At 40.2% G+C, this 20,959-nt stretch overlaps 1 protein-coding gene across 2 annotated transcripts; it reads right to left on the bottom strand.

Annotated features, from left to right (window-relative positions):
- Positions 1 to 4,424: 4,424 nt before the first annotated feature.
- LOC125691634 (cytochrome P450 4V2) lies at positions 4,425 to 16,919 on the bottom strand. Of its 2 annotated transcripts, none has more exons than XM_048941172.1 (11): positions 16,561 to 16,916; positions 14,266 to 14,378; positions 12,817 to 12,902; positions 10,941 to 11,131; positions 10,485 to 10,554; positions 10,008 to 10,134; positions 8,273 to 8,467; positions 6,892 to 6,994; positions 6,393 to 6,527; positions 6,017 to 6,196; positions 4,425 to 5,325 (listed from the first exon to the last, which is right to left on the bottom strand). In XM_048941172.1, exons 1-11 carry the CDS (start codon positions 16,775 to 16,777, stop codon positions 5,150 to 5,152), a joined length of 1,593 nt encoding a protein of 530 aa, XP_048797129.1. In that variant the 5' UTR covers positions 16,778 to 16,916; the 3' UTR covers positions 4,425 to 5,149. The 2 variants fall into 2 exon arrangements, with proteins under 2 accessions (XP_048797129.1, XP_048797128.1); XM_048941171.1 differs by having other exon boundaries at positions 5,213 to 5,831; positions 16,561 to 16,919.
- Between the last annotated feature and the right edge of the window lie 4,040 nt (positions 16,920 to 20,959).

The following is a 20,959-nucleotide window of genomic DNA, read 5'->3' as shown; positions in this document are numbered from 1 at the left end:
CTATTATTTTGTTCCTGTAATCTGTAGTTAATAAATTTGTCTTGGGAAAAGTAACCTTTTGGTAATAGTTGCTTGTTTCATAAGCAAATTAATGGGGGGATGGGGTGAAACTGAAAAATAAGACAGTAATGCTATTCAAAGGGAATCACAACAAGCATGTTCACTTTGGAATAAAAAGACATTTTCTCTCAGGGGACCTCTTGTACCCACATGACCAACACTGCCTTGTTTACTCTGGTGAACTTTTACTCAGATTGACAGAGATGTACCTCTGTACAGAGAAAATGTGCTATGAACAACTTACTCCTGAATGAATTCATAGAATGGTTTGGGTTGGAAGGGATCTTTAAGATCAACTAGTTCCAATCCCCTGCTATAGGCTGGAGATACCTGCCACTAGACCAGGTTGCTCAAAAACCCATCCAGCCTGACTTTGAATGCTCTAGGGAGGGGTCATCCACAACTTTGCTAGGCAACCTGTTCAAGTGTCTCACCAAAATCACGGTAAAGAATTTCTTCCTAATATCTAGTCTAAATCTACCCTCTTTGTTTAAAACCATTTCCCCCTGTCCTGTCACTACTTGCCCTTTCAAAAGTCCATCCCCGGTTTTCATGTAGGCTCCCTTCAGGTACTGGAAGGCCACTATAAGATCTCCATGGAGTCTTTTCTTCTCGAGGCTGAGGAGTCCCAGCTCTTTCAGCCTGTCCTCAGAGGGGAGGTTCTCCCTCCCTCTGATCATCACCACAGCCCTCCTCTGGACCTGCTCCAACAATTCAGTGTCCCATTTGTGCTGGAGGCCCCAGAACTGGATGCAGTACTCCAGGTGGAGTCTTATGAGAGAGGAGTAGAGGGCCAAATCCCATCCCCTGACATGCAGGTCACACTTCTCTTGATGTGACCCAGGACACGGTTGGCCTTCTGGGCTGCAAGCACACATAGCCAGCCCACGTTGCCTCTTCCATCAACCAGCATCCTCAAATCCTTCCCCTCAGGGCTGCTCTCAAGCCATTCTCTGTTCAACCTGTATCTGTATTTAGGATTGTCCTGACCCAGGTGCAGGACCTTGCACTTGGTCTTCTTGAACTTGAAGAAGTTGGCATGGGCCATCTCAAGTCTTTCCAGGTCCCTCTGGCTAGCATCTGTTCCCTCACACATTTCTTGTACCAATATTATAACTCAGAAAGCATCTTCAAGATCAGAGAGGATATGCCTCTGTATCTAGCCTCTGTGATGGGACACCGTATAGACGTGATCTGGAACAAGATGAAGAGAATCTCAGAGAGAATGAGAGAAGGCACCAGAAAAACAGAAACAGCACAAAGTCACATTTTCACATGCCTTTGTGCACATTCTCCTACCTGAAAGAGGATGCTGTAATAGTGTAACAAATATGGTTCTGAATGCTGCAGCAGAAAAAAGCAATAGAGTATTCTAAAATATTCCCTCTGCATCTTTAATTCTGTGTAATAAGCATTTTATAAATTAAAAACGCTAAAATGTAATAGCAAAAGCTGCTAAAACAAGCTCTAACAATTAAAACTCAAATTCTCCTTCTTTTTATGAAAAATTGCATCTGTACCAATGCATTACTTAAGTACAGAACCATTCTCACTATGCCAAACTTTCCTCATGTTTGATTTGGTCCCACTTGAAAGGCTAGAATACTGGCTAGAATAACAGCCTTCCATTTGTGGAAAGTGCTGAATTGCAGATAATGTTGAAATAAAAGCAGTGTGGAAGTCCATTTACTGAAATTACATATCCTAGATGTACAGCTCAGAAATATCTGCACATCAGATGTCAAAAAATAAAACAATGCAGACCAAATTCAGGATCACAGAAAAAAATAGCAAGAAACAACAAATAGCAAATCACTTATAAGTTTGCTTTGTAAAATTCTTCCCATAGATTTCGATGAATTTAACAACAGATGAGATTTCTTTCTTACAGAGAATTACATAGCTACCCCAGTCTTTCCTTCTTGCAGCTAAAACACCTGATGTTTGTCATTGTTAGACACTGACGTAGAGAGCCAGAACATTTCAACATATTGAAGGGTCCCAGTGACTTGACCAGGCCCTGTACACCATGGCCAATGACAGTCATCAAATAATAACTCTTGGCTCTGTGTGTTTCTGCAATCAGGTTTGCAAGTTTAGTCATGTCTCTTTTCCCTCAACGTATTCTGCATTTCCAGTGAATAGCTTGCATCACCACAGCTTATACTCTCAATATGGATCAGAAAAGCTCATTTGTCTAGGAGAAGATAATAATTATACTGAGCAGAAAATTCCTATTTTCAGAAGAATATAATTTTTTTTTTTTAGAAAAGTGAGTTAATTTAGCTTCTAATCCATACAAACAAAGAAGATCATCTTCAAATATGACCTGCATATGAATTGAGATAATAGGCTGAGACATTTGCAAATGGTTGGCACCAACATCAATTCTAGGAAGAGAATTGAGGTAGATTCCACCCAAGGCTCTTCGAGTTTACCTGCTGGCAGAGGACCAACAGCAAGATGCCATTTTAAATCACAAAAAAGCAAGAGGATCTATATAGCAGGGTACTAACTTCTACACATCAGTTTCTGTCCTCTGCTGTACAAGGATTAAGTTCAAGAAGGCGTGCAGTTACCCACAACTTTTCCATTTCCAGCACATGTCCCAAAAGCAATTGTCAGCAGCCCAAAAATCAGCTCTGGAGGCACTCTTAATAAGAACTAAGAAGTCACATGAAGGGTCTGTAGCCAGTTTTCTTTGTAAAAGTCACATACGCCAATTCAGAAATAATCACACAATTTTTTTTAGTCATACCTGCAGAAAGTCGTGTCCTTTCTCCCAACATAAGAAAGGGCTCTTTGTATGAACAAAGGTTATCACCTCCTCACAGAAGATAGTTTTATTGCAGAAGCAGCCACACCACTCATCATTAGAATCACTGAGATTAATCTTTATGAGCAATTTTCCAGGAGTAACGCATCGGGGTTTTAGAATTCAGCCTCTGACTTCAGATACCAGCATCAGCAGATGTCCAGCCATCAGAACCAAATCACAAACAGCTCTGTACTTGTACTTTTTAAACACATAATCTTTCACTTTTCTTCACTGGTAAACCTGGCACGGCTGCACTGATTGCTTAAGTCTTAGACTTTTTTTTGTCTGTTTTGTTGATTTTCTTTTTAAAAGACTATCCACAACCAACAATAACATACCACGTGACTCATGTTAAAAAGAGCACATGCTACACACAACACACAGGATTTAACATCTACCTTGGCAGCAGAAAATTCCTGTTCCTTCAGCATTGATTTCCTCAAGATTTATTTCCTTAGCAACCACATTTTTCTTCAGAGCAGCTTTCACAGCAAAAGATGAGAGGTCAGTGTCTTTTTGGAGAACACAGGGAACTACATCAGTCCTGGCAAAGAATGCAGAAAATGGTGTTTGAGTAGACAGATTATTTCCTTATTGAAAGGACTATTACAGAGTGGTAAATTTTGAAAACTGTTTCCACAAAACAGATCTCATAGAAAAAAAGTCTGTAGAGGTGGTTTTAATATTGTGCTTTCACATGTTTTCACATTAAATCATTAGAATACCAGAATGACTAGAGGAATAATCAGGAATAGATAATCCTTAATAGAAGTATGCTTTCGTCTATTTTACAATTGCCTATTCTTTCAAAAGGCAAAGCCTCCTAGTGACAAAATTTGGAAGAAGGAAGAAATTATTTAAGTTCAATTAACCTCTTAGGGATGCCTCTGGATACAACTATGAATTCAAAGTTGAGATTAGTTATGAAACCTTAATACCATTGAATAAGTCAACAAATCATACGTCTCCCTTGATTTCATATGGTGTGAAACAAATACAGCAGTCTCTGCAGAGGTAAGCTGCTGTCTCATTTTCAAAGGAAAGAAAGATCAAATGGATGCCTTCAGGCTGGCTAGTCACTTCTCTCAGTTTCTCAAATGTATGCAGTTATACAAAGTAGAAAAAAAATAAAGAAAACTAGATTTTTTATGAACTTTAACTGAGATTATTGCTGACAAAAATGCTTGAGATTTTTTTTTTTTTTTTTAGCTACATAACAATACATTTACTTCTCTGCTCACCAAAGAGGACCTATACTCTTCTGTCATTGCATCACCCCACAGAGTTGCTTGAGTGTTTTTTGATTCTACCTGAGATTCCTTAAAGATGGAACAGTCAAATTTCTGCAGGCACTTCATTCCACCTCTGTAATTTCTCTTCAGCACCAATAAGCACTAAATTCTCTGCACTGAATTCAGGATTCCAGAAGGCAAGAGCAGAATGACTCATTTTTTGAGCCTTGACTAATACAATAAAATCCAGATAATTCATCACCACCCAGGAACCGATGATAGAAACTAATAAATCACCAGTGATTTACCAGATATATAATTTTTACAAATAAAATTTTATTCAATTCTGAAGCAAAATAGATGTTTATTCTCCGAACTTGTAATAATACGTTGTATCTGCTAATATGAAATTGTACATCTTGCACACTGTCTCATTCATGTTATGACTATATGGATTGCTGTTTATTGCAGATTGTGCTAAAAATAATCCAGAACAGTTCTACTTAAGAACTACTGTAAATGTTTACAAAGGAGGAGTACATTTATCAGAGATTTTTGCTTCATTTTCATAGATGTAGTCCAAAAGAGAAAAAAAGTTGTGGCAAGTAGAATTATTCACTTGTATTCTTAAAGCAAAAACAGACAAAAAGCCCCCTGAAACATACAGAAAGTTTGAGACTACTGGTTATTTCACAGGTGCTATGAAAAATAATCAGCTCTCTCCATCAAAAACATTACTGTTGTTAGCACCTTAATTTCAGGGTTTTTGCGTTGTTGCAATAGAGTAGCTTCATCTGAGGAGATAAGGCACCAAGACATGATGTTTAAAGTTTTGAAACTCAAAAATAAGCATGAAATTCTCATGTCTAAGAAAAGTAGAGTAACTTCTGTCTATTAGAACATCATATTTGATTAAACAATCAGCAATAACATTTAAATCCAACAAATTGCAGGACTGCTATCAAAACATCTGATTTAAAACACATCTCAGTTCAAGTAGCTTGGAAGTTTCTGGAAAAATAGAATCTTGAATTTCCTTTCAGTCTGTTATGGTTTTCTGTCTCCTCTTCAGCTGAACCCAGATGCCATTATTTGGACGAAGGATTAGTTCTCCTGTCAGACCAAGCTCTTCTGGCTTTTGAGAACAGTCCACCCAGAAGCGCCGCAGGATGAGGGCTAGAAGAGTTTTCTCTTCCATTTGTGCAAAGCGCTGGCCTACGGATTACAGGGCAGCAAAAAAATATGTTATTGTCAAGGTGCAGCAACACTTGCCTGTTCACAGTGATACCCCTAGGAACATAGGGCAGAAAGGACTTTTTGAGCTAAAATTAAGGTCATACAGATACTACTGAGTTACTATTCTCTGCATGGCATCTCTGTCATTTCTTGGCCAACTTACGGCACATTTTTCTTCCCATAGTCCATGGGACTCAAACACTAAACAGGAGACTAACCAAAGTTTACATGGATCTAAAACAAAACACAGCCCTATCACTTCTCTTGGGACCAGGAAAGGGAAGAATGACACAGCATGAGACGGTGCAGCATAAGGACAGCAGGAAGAGTCTTATCTTGCTCCACGGTGAACTGCTTTGCCATCCCAAAGCAAGGAACAGAAGGCTGGAAGCAATCTTGTCTTGACACAGCAGCTGTCATGACAGACAGGCAGTAAAGGGGAAAGACCAGACTGATATGCACTGGGCCTTGGGAAGAAAGGAAACCTTTGGAGAGAAAAAAATTGTTGCAGCTCAAGCACAAGGCTGACAGGGGAGACAACACTCAGAACCTTGGGGGGCCAGCAACAGTCACATCAAGTCTCCAATTTCTTATACACTCACTGGTACCAGGGTCACCACACTACTAGCAGCATTGGTACATTATGAGGTCTTCATCTTCAGCTACGTACCAATGCAGTTCCTGGGGCCAGCAGAAAAGGGCACATAAGCATACGGGTGCCTTCCTTTACTATTTTCAGGGAAGAAGCGCTCAGGTTTGAATTCATCTGGCTCAAGGAAGATCGTAGGATCTCTGTGCAGCACATAAGTTAAGATAATGACATTTGTGCCTTTTGGTAGCTTATATTCACCTGGAAGAAAACAAGGAGAGAAGGAAATAAAACAACAACAACAACAAAACAAGACTAAAAAACAGCAGGGAAAAAAAGTGATTTCCTATAAACAACCACACAGAAAAACAAAACACCTGTCCTTTACTTGGGAAACACTTCCACTAAAATTGCTGGAATGAAAGTGGCAAACATCAGCAAACTGAATGTTGCTTACCAACATAGCAATCCTCTTGCAAGGAACGTGCAAACATAGGAACTGAAGGGAACAGCCTCAGGGCTTCTTTCACAACACACTCAAGGTATCGAAGTTTCTTCAAATCATCCACTGTAACAGGACGCTCTGTGTTGCCTACCCAAAAGAAAATAGGGATGAAAGGGGAACAAGATGGGTTCACTCTGCTCTGAATAAACATGCACATCCCATCTCCCTCCAGCAGTTGAGATCATAATGTACAAGCATCAAACAGGAAAAGGTAGGTGGTAATACAGACACTGAATATATGCCTTGACCCATAAGTATTAGTTAGGCTGTATTCTCCTACAGATTATCCAGTACCAATGCCCACCACACCCAGATACTGAAATCTCCAGGATGACCACAAGACTTGTTCCTACATGCAATTCTACCTCTAGGCTAACAATGATTCTATCAAAGCCCCATCCACAAATGCAAAAACCACCATAACCCTAATGAAGGAGTAATGAAAATATACCGAACACCTCGTCCAGTTCTTGATGAACCTTCTTCTGGGCTTCAGGATGATTACCAAGCAAATATAGGACCCAGTTCATAGCAGCTGCTGTTGTATCATGACCCTAGAAATCAAGATTTACAAAGACATTCACTTCAACTCTGTACTTGGGCACAAGTATGCTAAATAAATACAGCTAGCAGGGTAAGTGAGCTCTATTACTCCAGCAACCTTATGGGGGAGAAAAAAAAAAAAAAAAAAAAAAAAAAAAGAGTGAACTCTATTCTACACACACAAGATGATTCAGGATTCATACTGTGTGCCTGAAGACTGACTAAAAGTGAAAAAGTGTTGAAACAACCCAGCAAAAATCCTTTTTTCTACTCTGCTTCTTGAAAATTGCATGTTGTCCCAGATGGTGATGCCTGTTGCTTGCTCCTTTTCAGGAATCCAGTGACTGGCTCCTATGGCTCTACATAGGTCAGTAATTCTTGCAATTTTTCCCCTTCCTGATAAGTGTTGGATCAGAGCAGTGTCTCTGTATATCTAGGCAATGAAATAGATGTATAGTCATCGTTTCTTTTATTGTCCAGTCTATGACATCAAGTGCTGGTAACTGATACAGTAAATGTACCAGGGACACTGTCTGTAATCTTCAAAAACTTTACCCAGAATGGTCTAATTAGACAAAGTTGAGTAGACAGAGGAGAAGATACTATTTGGTTTGCTAAGAGAAGTGCTTTCAGCACTGCATAGTGAAAGGATATGGAAAAGGAACAAAACGAAACAAAAGAAACAAACAGAAAAGCAACTGATGGAAACAGAAAAAGTAAAGGTTGACCATCAAATCTGTTTGGCTTCAAAGAATTCCATTTATTATGTAATGTTGCATGCTATGGAGTATTTCAGGAATGGTAAAACAGCAAGAGTTTCTCTAAGTTAAAATGGCATTAATACAATTCTGAATTGAGCTCCTCTGAGACACAATTGTGACAGAAACAGAAAGTTACAGCCAACATGGCAAGAAAGAACTGACAAAGATGTGAGGCATAATATTGAAAACATTTAGAGTTCTCATTAGTATGGATGAGACTTGTAGCAGAAGCTCCATTTCAGTCATCAAGTTCTTATTATGTCTTATTACATATCTGTTTGTATAAACAGAGCCTGTTTGTGTAGACAGGACCTGCCACGTGTACTGTTCCACATTTTGTCCAGGCATAAAATTCTAGATAGATAATTTATCTCCTACAGGTGTTTCCTCTTAGGCTTCTTGGGATAAAATAACTTGATACTAAAAGCAGCTTCCCAAACTAAGAAAAAGAAAGATCACTACCTATAACAGGTGAATCTTGCATTCTGGAAAAAAAGAAAAACAAAACACAATAGCTTTCTTGGGTACCTCAAACATGAAAGTATCTACTTCTTCACGAATGTCCTTGTAGCTGAGTTTTTTCCCTTCATCGTCTGTGGCATTCAGCAGCATATCCAAGAAAGCTTCTCTCTTTTTGGATCCACTTTTTTCTTCACTGTTCATGTCAGTATCGTGTTTTGTTAGCTTGGTGTTCTCAAGTTCTGCAACTTTTTCTGCAATGACCTGAAATTAAAAACATTATATTGGATATGATGCATGCAGTGTATACGTACAGTCTACACCACACAGAATTGTCTCAACATGTTTTAACATCTGTAGCAGTCCACATTAGGTAGGCTTAATTAGAATAGCTGTTAGCTTCAGCTTTTAAACCTTAACTGACTTTATGAACGATAAAAATGATGAAATATAAAATATTAGATGAATTATGTCCCTCTTGTCCCAGTCAGAGAAGACTATAAAAATATGAACAGAACAACCACCAAGAAGAAATCTAACCCAATACAATCACTAATAAAAGGACCATTTTTCCAGCCTCAGGAAAACCCAGAAGATGGAAGAAAACCCAGGGCACTCCTCAAGACCACATCAGAATTATATATAGCATGACCGGAAACACTACACTGAAGGCTCCTAGCTTCTCTTTGGTATTAGAGTAATGTTTGACCTCACTCTTTTTAGGTCAGTGTGACAGATGGAGAGCTTCTGTTGGAGAGAGAAAAACAACAACAAGAAGGAAAAAAAAATAAAAATCAACAAGAGCAGGAAAAAAAAATCAGTGAGAGGGAAAAACACAAGAAAAGGGGCTGTGCAGTACATAACTCTGCTCAGAACAAACACTGGATGTGGAAGAATACAATTACACACCCATTGTTTCCCACACTAAACATACACTCAAAATTATCTCTGCTTTCTGTCAGCACCAACACTAAGTGATATTATTTTACTTCCTTTGTCATCTTCTACAAATATTTCACTTCTTATATCTAATGCATCAGTCCAACATGAGAAGACAGAATTATTATTATCTCAAGTCCTTTTCTCACATCCTTCACTGCTGTAATTTCCATTAAGAGTAAGCAAAATACAACCTGAGCTACTTAAAAATAACTCTCATTTGAGTTTCACTCTGACAGAACCCAGTATGATAGGAATGCCCATTTCTCTATATAACATAGCTGTATATAGCCAATACAGCTCATTGGAGGTATTAAAATTTCTGGGACTATTTCATCTGCTATAGGAACCTGATACCTTGACATTGCAGGGTTATATACACTCATTTCCAGGAAAACAGCCTCCTGGTAACATCTTGTAACAGTGGGCTTAGAAGGGCAGCCTTTGGCAAAAACAGCACAACTTCTACTCAGTGGGAGAAATGGGTGTTATTTTCACAGCCTAAAACAGTGAAATAAGACTGCATTTTATACAAAGCTAGTAATGTATGCTCAATGATTTCCATGCCAAAGTGCCTTACAGTTGATGTGGGAACCTGGATGTATTATTTCAGCAGTTCTGCTTGAAAGGGCTGATTGCACTATTCCTTCGCAGTAGTGCACTCCTTTGCTCAAAACTGAGACCACATGACAGAAAAACCAGGCACTGCCTTTTTTCATGGTATTCCTCAGCAACACAGAGCAGTAGTCCTCCTAATAAATGTACATCAGGAGTGTTGATTTCATGTCCTACTTGGAAGATATCTACCAAATGCAAAACCAATCAAGTAAGACGTGACATTAAAAAAAGAAAAAAGAGGCCATACTGTATCTGTAAAACTGTGCAGAATCTTAAGATTCCTCTCATGCTCCCTTCCTTCCTTGAACAGAAGATACAAAAGATCATGCCAAAGCCAAGGGCTCTTCTGTCGCTGTTGGATTAGATCACTCATCCTAAGAGCACAAAAAGTACATCCTGTAACATTTGTCAACAAAAATTACATTCACAGCACTTTTTCAAGAATCAAAAATCAAACATACATTTGGACACAGAGCCTCAGAGGAGGAATTATTACCTCCAGTACCACAGGTTAACTGAATGGCAGCTGACACCTCTTTGCAGCCTCAGCTTCCCACTGCATATACTCATGATAGAAGAATTTCAGGAGTTTTCCTAGCCTTCTTTGCTTTCTAATTCCACTTGTATCACCCTCATCTCCACTCCTGGCTCACAGAGCAAATTAAGTAACACTGGCAGCAACAATTCCAACCTAATTACAAAGAAGTGAAGAATCTCCACTTACCTGTAGACTGCACGAACATACTCAGAATCCTTATTGTCCTGAGCACCCACATTCCTGCCCATCGCAGTTTCTAGAAGGAGGAAATTATCACTGTTGCACAAGTTCAAAGTCCCTGGTACACAGTGTTAATATTGCTCCCATCCTCTGATTGTCACCACACTGTCAATCTGACAAGTAAGTACATACAAACCTTTACAGATAACAATCTTGATCTGTGTTTCTGTGCACAGAAACCCTGCTCCTCAGAAAACCTTGCTGCAGATTCCTGCTTCTGCCTTGCTCATCCCACAAGCTCAGCTCAATGCTCACCTGATCAATGGCCCATTACATGGACTATGGGAGAAAGGACGATCTTGCACGCAGTAAGCAGAGACATTCATCTCCTCTCACAACGCAGTACCATTATGAGCATCTGCATCATTCATAGCCCCACCACAAGAACTGAAGAGAACTTACCACAGATAATATCAAGGGCACACAGAGTGATGTCTATAAAGATATTAAATGGTTCCTTGTCAACATGCTTCTCAAGTTTCTCCAACAAAATACCCCCTTGTTCATTCATAACCTCTAGAAAGTCATTTAAAATTGCAAAGTGGAATGTGGGAGTTATCATCTTCCTCCGTGACCGCCACTTGTCTCCAGTGCTGCAAAAGTGACAGGGGAAAGGGAAAGGCTGAATCTCCAACTGCTCACTATTACAGGAAGCACATAGTAAAAACTTCCACCAGGAAAAACTTCATAGGTAGGCATGCTGTGGCTGACTCTTCAACATCCCTATTACGCTCACCAGAAGGAGCAAGTGGGAAACATTTCTTGCTTCAGCTCTCTGTGAAGTACAAACTGCCATTTCCGTATCTGCTATCAATAAAAGATGTTAGCAACAGTTCTTCAAGCAATGCAGCCAGTTACTTTGTGCACAGATTCAGAGAGAGTGAGCAGAATCTATCTATAGGACAAACCGGCTATTCAACATTAAGGCCTAACTCACATCGTATCTGTGGATCACCACCTGTGCTTGCCCATTTTCTGACTATCTTGGAAATGAATGCTGAGGATATCATGCCAATGAACAACTGTCTCAAAATTTGTCTACAAAGTATCCACAGGTCTGTGAAAGAGCCACAGGTTGTGGTACTTGCTTTCGGAGGTTCTTCTTCATTTTTCTGAATTGGGCGTCCCATCAGCAGACAACTGGATGCTCTTCTTACAGGGCAAATTATCACAATAGTTCTCCAGTTAACCTGCCATTGGGCTAGCTTAGCTTGCTGTCTTCCTGAACTGCTCTTAGCCAGCAGAGTAAATGTAACATTAAAAGAGAGTAGAATATTTCTATGTTTTGCAAGCTCAAGGAAGTAAAAATATCCCTAAAAGCCTACCTGGAGACAAAATGAGTTTCTGGGAGCATATGCCACACGTACACCCAGGAACCTCAACTCTGCACTTTGCTATTGATTACTACCTCTCTTTTGTAAGAGACACAAACAAAATACAGGTAAAATGGCACTTCTCATCCTCCCGTATATACTTGCATCTTCTACACCACACAATCACAGCTGGCTTTTAAAACAGCATGGTCCCATCAAGAAGCAGAAGTTCACTAAGAACTCTAAATAGGCAACAAAGCTCCACTGCTAACAGGAGGAATTTGATGTACAAAGAAGAGGCATAGAGGCATCAGACTTGTATTTGCCTTGCTCTGGTGAATTAATATCTGCATTATCCAAATCAGAAACTTTCCTCAACCCTGCCAAAGACCGTCGAACACAAAAGTCTTACACCACTGCTCTTTTTTCTTTCCACTCCTTGCCTGCACTCTGAGCCAGGATCACTCCTTATAAGTCTCCATTCCATAAAGGAAAATGTACTGAGTACGGATACTCTCCCATTTCACCCCAAAGCATCACCAACATCAAGAAAGACTCCTCAAGAAAGTCTGCAATTTCACCTACTGAAGTAAGCAGTACACAAACAGTATTGTCACAGTAATCCTATCTGACATAACAGTCAAAACACTGAACATACAGCGCAGCGAACTAGAGGACACCACTTTCCACAGGATGCAACTTTTCAAAACAGATTGCTTGAAGATTCGGGCAAAAAAAGTATCAATGGTCAGATTTACTGAGAAATACGTAACACCAAAATATTTTTATCAGGCATTAGCAGCTGAAGTGTAGCCAAGACTGTCACAACAAATAAGATTTCTAGAGTTGCTATCTATACCTGCCCAGAGATGCACACAACATTCCTGTCACTAAGCACTCTTCCTACCATATAGCCTGCAACTTCTGAGGTGGCAATAATGAATCAAATTTGTATTTTACTATACCTTGTCAGAAGTCCAGTCCCCAGCCAAGGGTGCAGAAATCTGTACAGGAATGATTTTTGTATATGCTTTGAACTACTTAGAATAACCTGTCAGAAAATGAGAGGAGGGCAAAAAATATCACTTGTTAGATGGAGAGATATCTTCAGCAAAGATTGCATAGCTTCAGTTTGTCCATCAAAATACCCTCAGCCACAGGAAAACGCACCAGCTGGTATGAGGGGAAGCACAAAATTTACACCTTCAAGTCTTTTCGTAAATATCTCAAATCCCAAGAAACAGTGAAATACTCAGAGCCTACTACCTCCACTCCCCTTATCTTCCTCAAAAAATAAAATAAAATAAAATAAAATAAAATAAAATAAAATAAAATAAAATAAAATATAAAATATCCCTAAAGTCACCAGCAGAGCTCAGAGAAACCCGGTGGTTGCCAAACTCAGCCAAATTCAAAGGAAGTACCATTTCTTTGCTGAAAAATTGGCATCTGCAAAGATGTTTTTCAGCAAGAAAAGTATATTACCCCTTCATCTCCAATAATACCTGCTTTGGCAGAGGGTTTGGACTCAATGATTTCTGGAGGTCCCTTCCAACCCCTACAATTCTATGATTCTGTGTAATACCACATTGAAATCATAGAGCAATCAGCTTAACAACTAGCAGTCCCTAAACAGGGGTATTTTTTTCCTTACTTTCATAAATAACCAAAATAGCACTAAATAATGTCATCAGACGATAGAGTGAAACTTAACATTTACTCACTCATAAAACGTGTACTATTTCAGCACAAGCTGATACAAGTGGCATATTCTGGATTTTTTTCCCTTAGGTCACCTTTTGCACACCAGATCTTTGTTCTCAATCTTGCCTTTCACTTCTGCCCACTTGTCAATGTGATGTTACCACCCAGTTTCAATGGAAACTGTGTATCACAGCAAGGAAACAACTCCACCTTCCCAGCTCAATGGTAATCACTATCCACAGCTAAACTAGCAACTACATTTCATGATATCAAAAAGGACTCATCAATTCTCATGCAAAAGTCAAATAGATATAACCACTGCAAATAGCATTTCAGAATGCTTTACATCTATTTCAGTAGCTCAGACTTCCCTACAATGGACTTGCCAGTTCTGATCTTTTTGGAGCAGAAGCTTCCACACAGGAAAACAAGGCTAAGGGAGGGTGTTTCTTTGTACAAAATGTATTAATTAGATGCTTTCATTTGCTGATTCATTCTTCTTGAATTCTTCCAAGATTAGGCTTTTTTATTCCTATGTTTTCAGCTTTTCTTTTGCATGGGATCAGAGGTTAAATCAGTTCAAGTTTAACCTCAAGTTAAATCAGTTCAAGCCCTTTTTTGCAAAAATTACACTGACAGAATAGAAACTAACAGCTTGAGCTTGATTTGCATGATAGTAAAACTGAAAAAAAGGAGACAAGCACACTTACCTCCACAGCATCAGGATGGTACAACACCGTGACAGGCAGCGGACCTAACCAGAGTTTGAACATTGGCAGTTTCCTGAATTCATCAGCATGTTGTTGTAGCTGTTTAAAAAAACCTAGAATTGAAAAAGCAGATAAAGTGTTCTTTTGCTGGAGATGAAAGACTCTTGTGATGAAGTTTCTCATCTTATGCTCTGTAATTATGTTTTTGCTGTAGTTTTATCTCACTACGATGACCAAACAGCATATTTTTCTTCAGTCTATTAGTGCTCACAGGGGCACTTCTTTATGGCCACGCTCTCAAAGTTTCTGTATTCTGGAGAAACCTCACCAAACTGTAGACAAGACAATTTGACTTAAGTTATTTCAGAGCACTGTAGAATAGGCCTGCTGCACTACAGTGCTTCTATTATAACTTTGAACCAAATTAACATCATCAAAATTTACATTTGCTTGGAACTAGCCAAAATGCTGCATCAAGACACTACTTTACTTCCCAAGTATTGCACCAAACCTTTTCCCATCTGATACTTCTTCCACAGATGGTACATTTGTGATACACACTCAAGTGACACATCACACAGTAATGGCAGAGCATTGTGCAGGAACCATTATCACTCAAAACATTTAGTAGCAGAGGACTTTAAAAGCAGGCTATCAAAGGATTAAACAACTCTCATCATTTTAGAAACATTACTGAAGGATAAATGGCTGTTTACAAAGACATTGTGGACTTAGCAATTCAGATGCCCTTATCTCTAAGGGCACAAATGCTCATATGATCATCTATGCCATGAATCACATGAGAAATTGCATCACTGCACAGCTGCCAGTTGAATTTCAGAGTAGTGAGACAGTCAGTACTCCACCCGTCTTCTTATCCACTCAGCCAGTATCTTTCTAGTTCAGCTATACAGAAGCATGGGATAGGATATCAAAGACTTTGCTTAACCCAATTACACAGTGTCTGTGTTTTTTCCATGCGCACAGGTCCCAGTATCTCATCACAGAAGGCAATCAGGCTAACTCTAGATTTCTAGAGGAGGTGGCTGCTATCAAGATGTCTAGTATTAAATCTGTCTTTGTCCTTTCACACCCAGATTAAAAAACAAATGGTCTCCTCCCACTGCCTATGTAGAGTTCAAAAGTCAAAGGTCCCAAAACAGAAGGGAAAGAATGATGACTGGTTTCCCTATAGATACCCAAATACAGCATTCCCTAGCCTTATGCAAAGTTCTAATGGCACTACATTCTGATTCTGCTCACTTCCAACCAAGGTCTCTCATTTGTGTATGTAGGAAAAGCAAGGTTGTATATAGAGGAAACGTTATGTTTCCACAGGATGCAAGGGTACACATTGTGAAAAGGCAGAGGGAACATCTCTGTGTCAGCACTGAACAATGTGTAGATCCATGCTATGCTTGTTCTCATTACTTCCATGCACTCCCTGTGACTCCCTTTTTGCATCATGCCTGACAGAGCCAGGAATGTGAGTGCACAGAGCAGGTTGACATGCATAGACACACCCTACTATTTCACTGCCAGCACAGCTGGAGAAGTTTTCCCATCAGAGGAACTCCTCAGGAAGGAATTGTGCTCCTTCCTGTGCAAGACAGGATATCTAACAGAAAGGGAATTCTCTGCATTTGTGTTCTCTCAAGAATCTGGCTGAAAGAAGGCACTAGTGATCAACACAGACACAGTAAAAATTGCTATTTTTGCAAATAAGTTATTTTGAATCAAATGCAGAAACCTAACGGAGAGCTAAATCTGAAAACAACCTAGTAGTTTAGCTTGCTGGAATTCCCTTGCACTTTCTCGCTAAGGAAAATGTTGTTGAAGTGCTTCTGCTTCCCAAGCTAAAAGCTTTGTTTGGATTACAGATATGAGCTGTGCTATGGATACAGTGGTCTGTGTTACGAAACAGTACTTCCTGTGGAGACAGCCCAGCACACTTCCTGCAAAAATGTGTTCGACAGCATTTTCACTCCCCATCTCTAACAGCAAGAAGGAGTCCCAAGTCCAGTACTAGTACCTGGAAACCACTATCAGACTCAACCTCCAACTAATCTTTCACTAAAAGTAATACCACGTTTATAACAGTTTTGTTTCTCTCCTTCTCTGTTCATTTCTCAGTTTTCTTCTGTAGTAGTCCATAGTCCAAAAGATACCTATGGGCAATGACACATCCTGCCACCTGCCGCGACTTGGCCATGCACACATCTCCCAAAGACTGGTTCCTGCATCAAGCCCCACACAGTGCAAAGACCCCACAGCTAGCAGGTAAGCCATCCTTACCTTCTGCTTTCCGCTCAAACAGGAGAGCATTCCCCACAAAGGGGTAGCATGGGCTGACGCCTGGGATGGGCTTCATCACCCGCCACCACCACCAGTAGTTCAGCAAGGAGGGTAGGGAGCATACAGTTACCACTGTCAGCAGCAGGGTGATGGCTCCAGCCACCCAGGGCAGCAGCTGCATTCCCTCTGTGGTTCCTAGCATGATCTCTGCTGCCATCTCCCTGTTCCAGCCCAAGCCTTGTTCCCTGCCAGCATCTCTGGCCCCTGAGCCAAGTCCAGTTGGCACTGCCTACTCCCACTGCTGCCACTTGGTAGTGAGCAGAGAGCCTGGATCTGTCCCTGAGCAGGAGGCGGAGCTAACACAGTACACAGAGACACAGCTCTAGACCACAAAAATAAACAATGACATAAGCAAGAATGTGGAGAAGCTGCCTGCGTGCAGTTTGGGACAGCGGAGCAGGCAGGGGTCAAGGAACAGCACAATTTCCATGCCGCACTTCAAACAAAGAACAGGAGCCTTCACAGACCAAAACTTTCCTTAAATCACTTCAAGAGAAAATCTTTGAGATGATATGGGGAGGATGAGTGCTTTTAACAGTTTGTTGTTGTTCTTCATGCATTTTTAAATGCTCAGGGCAGAGATTTGCTGCAATGTTCTGCCACACAGTGCCTGAAGTTCTTGAGATGGGAACTGCCTCCCTTTTAGTTTGGTTGTGAGCACAGGGAGGCATCACATATGCTTCTCCATTCAGCTTTCACTCATCTCACTGTTGAATGCTCAGCCATTGGCTAAAATCATGTAACATAACTGACAGCAACCAGCACCAGTGTCAGACCTGGTGGCAGCACCACAAACCTGATAGAAAGGCACAGGCTGTTTCTCTGCAGCTGCTCTCAGAGATCTGAGGTTCTAAGGAGAATGTAGTTAAGGCCAGCAAGCAACTTGCACAGTGCTTGGGTAGAAGTAAAATACACTTTACCAGAAATGGTAAGGGAGGTAACTGTCCCCCTCTACTCCACTCTAATGAGGCCCCTCCTCAAGTACTGCTTTCAGCTCTGGGGGCCCCAGCACATGAAGGATATGGACCTGTTGGAGCAAGTCCCAAGGAGGCTTCTAGGAATTACCTGAGGGCTGCAGCACATCTCTATGATAGGCCACAATGTAAGGGAATTGGGGCTGCCCAGACTTGGAGAAGCTTCCAGAGAGACCTTACAGAGACCTTCCAAAGGGGACCTACAGGAAAACTGAAGAGGAAGACTCATTATCACGAAGTGTAGTGAAAGCATGAGGGAAAATGGCTTTAAATCATCATTCAATCTTAGGGTGGTGAGGCACTGGCATAGGTTGACTAGAGAAGCTGTGGATGCACCATCCCTAGAGGCTGAGTTAGATGGGGCTCTGAGCAGCCTTACCTGTTGTTTGGCAGCCCTGTCCACAGTAGGGAGTTGGAACTGGGTGGGCTTTAATGACCCTTTCAACTCAGATCATTCTGTGGCTTTGTGTCTGTGGTCATAAGCTCTGCTGCTTTTACTGCCTCAGGAGTATACTAGCAACTAAGAGAATAAATACAAATAGAGAAAGAACATCAGAAGCTAAGGAAGGAACAATTAATTAAAATTACTCTTGACAGCAGAGTGGAATAAATTTTAGCACTTTATTCCTGCAGTCTCCTAGTCACTGCATTATCGTAAGAGCTGACTTGCATTTTTTCTGCACAGTAAACAGCTGGCAATGAACTTTGCTACTAACACTGTTATTTGTAATGATTTATTACAGAAAGAAGCAGATATATACTGTACCTTGTCTTATAAGTGCAGTGAGTTATACTGCCATCAGCTTCCTCTTTTCTTCAAGTGGGAGGGAGAGAAAGAGAAGGAGGAAAGAAGGGAAGGAGGGATGTAGGCGGGACTAAGACGCACACCTGTATGGTAGCAAGGAGATCATCTAGGTAATTACACACTCTTCTTTAAATTCTTTGCTCATTTTCATGAAGGTGATAAATAGAAGATAAGGTTAATCATGATTCTGAGCAAAAAAATCTGTGTTTCTGACTGCTGACAATTCCTTCCAGAGGGAAAAATAACTTAAAAAAAAAAACAAAAAAAAAAAAAAAACAGTGAAATACAGCAGAGCTAACACCGCAGGTACCTGTCAGCAACTGACAGTGGTTATGCTGATACAAACACAAGAAGATACACCTAAATAGAAGAAATGAGAAATCTGGCATCCCCGAGGCCTAACTATGTCACTGAGGCTCACAATCATTATGAACCTTTGCTCATTGAGCTCCAAAGGAGAATATTCTGCAAGAGAGACACATATCTTTTAACAGTTTTTATCAGGTTGTGGTTAGCTTGTGGGGCCATAATTTTTTTTGCCCAGAGAGCTATTTGCTCAGTGTTGTGCTTCAGTAGACATTACCAGTTCTCAAAGTTTTGCCTTCCTAAATGTATGTAATAGGGCAAATCTTTTACCTACCTTCTCATTTAAGTGAAAGTCTGTGTTTGAGTTGCCACACTATCAATCAGTTGTGCCAGTCCACAGGCTAAGGTAACTAAGGTAACAGGCTTTTGCAGATGAGGAAACCAGTGGAATCATCATTGATGAAAGAAAAATAACTCCTATAGCAGAGCAAGGGTAAAATGGATCTGGTACAACAGAATGTTAAAAGAGAAGTACACAACATATTCTGAAAAGCAAACTGTGATACATTCTTTATGCTAGTTCTTCGCTATAAGCAAAGGCATACAAGGGCATTTCTGCCATCCATTGTAAAAAACAGCATTCAAGGTAAGAAAGATAAACTAGTTGCTGACTTGGCAATCACCATAATTCATATGCATTTGATCTCCACATGCATGATTACAACAGGATTACAGCAGAAAATGTGTAGAAAGGCATAGGGAAAACAAGTAATTTTGTACATAGCTTGCTCCAAAAGTAATGCCTCCTATTTATTTCCATGGAAACTTCTCCAGACACAAAGAGAACAATAACAGTACTTGATAGAACAAATTCTTAGCTACAAAACAATGTTTTCCAACATAGTCACTGCCATTAGCTATGCATTTTCACCAGCAGTGAACAAGAGCCTGCATGCTGTGCTCATAAAAATCTGCATCAGCAGAGTTGACACACTGTAGGTACCATCACTGCTGAAATGCTCCAACCACCATCACACTGTGCTCACATCCACTGGTTGGTCTCCATAAACATTTAGCAAGCAAAAGTGCACATTAATGGGTGCCATATTTTCCACATGGAGGAATTCAGTTTCAGATCATTGCTTCAAATGCACTTCCATGTCAGATGTCAGTTTGTAAGAATGTCCCTCTGCTGCCATCTGACACATGGCAACAAAATGTAACATGATATTAGTAGGAAGTTTCATCTTGTGGGACAACTTAATAACATAGGAGGCATTACTTTTAGAGCAGACAACAGCCCTCACCTGAACAAAAATGATACCATAGTATGTCTCCATTTGAAAAGACACTGTCAATGTTGAAAAGCTCGGGCATCCTCCATCATCAGAATGACTTGATAATCAGCTTATGCTACCTGGGCTTCAAAGCCCAAAGCTTGGTGCAGAGGTGTGCTAAGTAAATACTTAGGTGTGCTGCTAGTATGAGAAGTGAAACTCATTACTTCAACCATTTCCCCTTCCCAACCTCCTCCAAAATAAAAAATAAAAAGAAAGGAACTGTGGAAAGCGTTATCCAGTGCACTGACTACCAGGGCAGGACAATTCATGATTCTGTCGGAAGCCCAAAATCTGACAGAAAGCACTATAATTATCAGTTGACAGTCACTTGTTCCATGTTCCCTCTCCTGTTCCACATTAATAGCCTCCATCGTGCCTCCAGTAATTCACAGGATCTTTTCTTTGATAGTAACCTTCTGAAGCAGATGTTTTTCTGCTCTCCTCTCCAGTGCCTAATTCCAAAGGTCCACAAGTGACAGCAATCTTCCCTCTTTTACAAAGTGCCAGATCTCTCCAATGAGGTAGTTTCCATTTCTGTCATTATAGAACTAAACAAGCACACAACTTCTTTTTTCACTTATTCCACAACCTAACATCAGGGTTACCACAGAGTGCCGTGTGATGGTAAGAGATATATTTTACCATCTTTTCTGTACAGTCTTGTGCACATTTATATAGTACAGGAGAGAGATCTCACAAGAACAGCATTAGAAGCAAGCTTTTGAATACTTAATACTTAGAATACTTAAGTCTGAATTTTGAGCTCACATGGAATTGTGACCTGATATTTTTGAACAAACTGAATTAAACTGACATGCAATACCAAAGAAAAAGCCTTCTGCTTTGTAAGATACTATATCAAAATACCAACAGTGAATAAATAGCATAACCAAAGAAGGAAACACTATACCAGG

This window comes from Lagopus muta, chromosome 4 (assembly GCF_023343835.1).
Source record: "Lagopus muta isolate bLagMut1 chromosome 4, bLagMut1 primary, whole genome shotgun sequence".
NCBI lineage: Eukaryota > Metazoa > Chordata > Aves > Galliformes > Phasianidae > Lagopus > Lagopus muta.
This window is presented reverse-complemented; position numbering and strand designations above follow the sequence as displayed.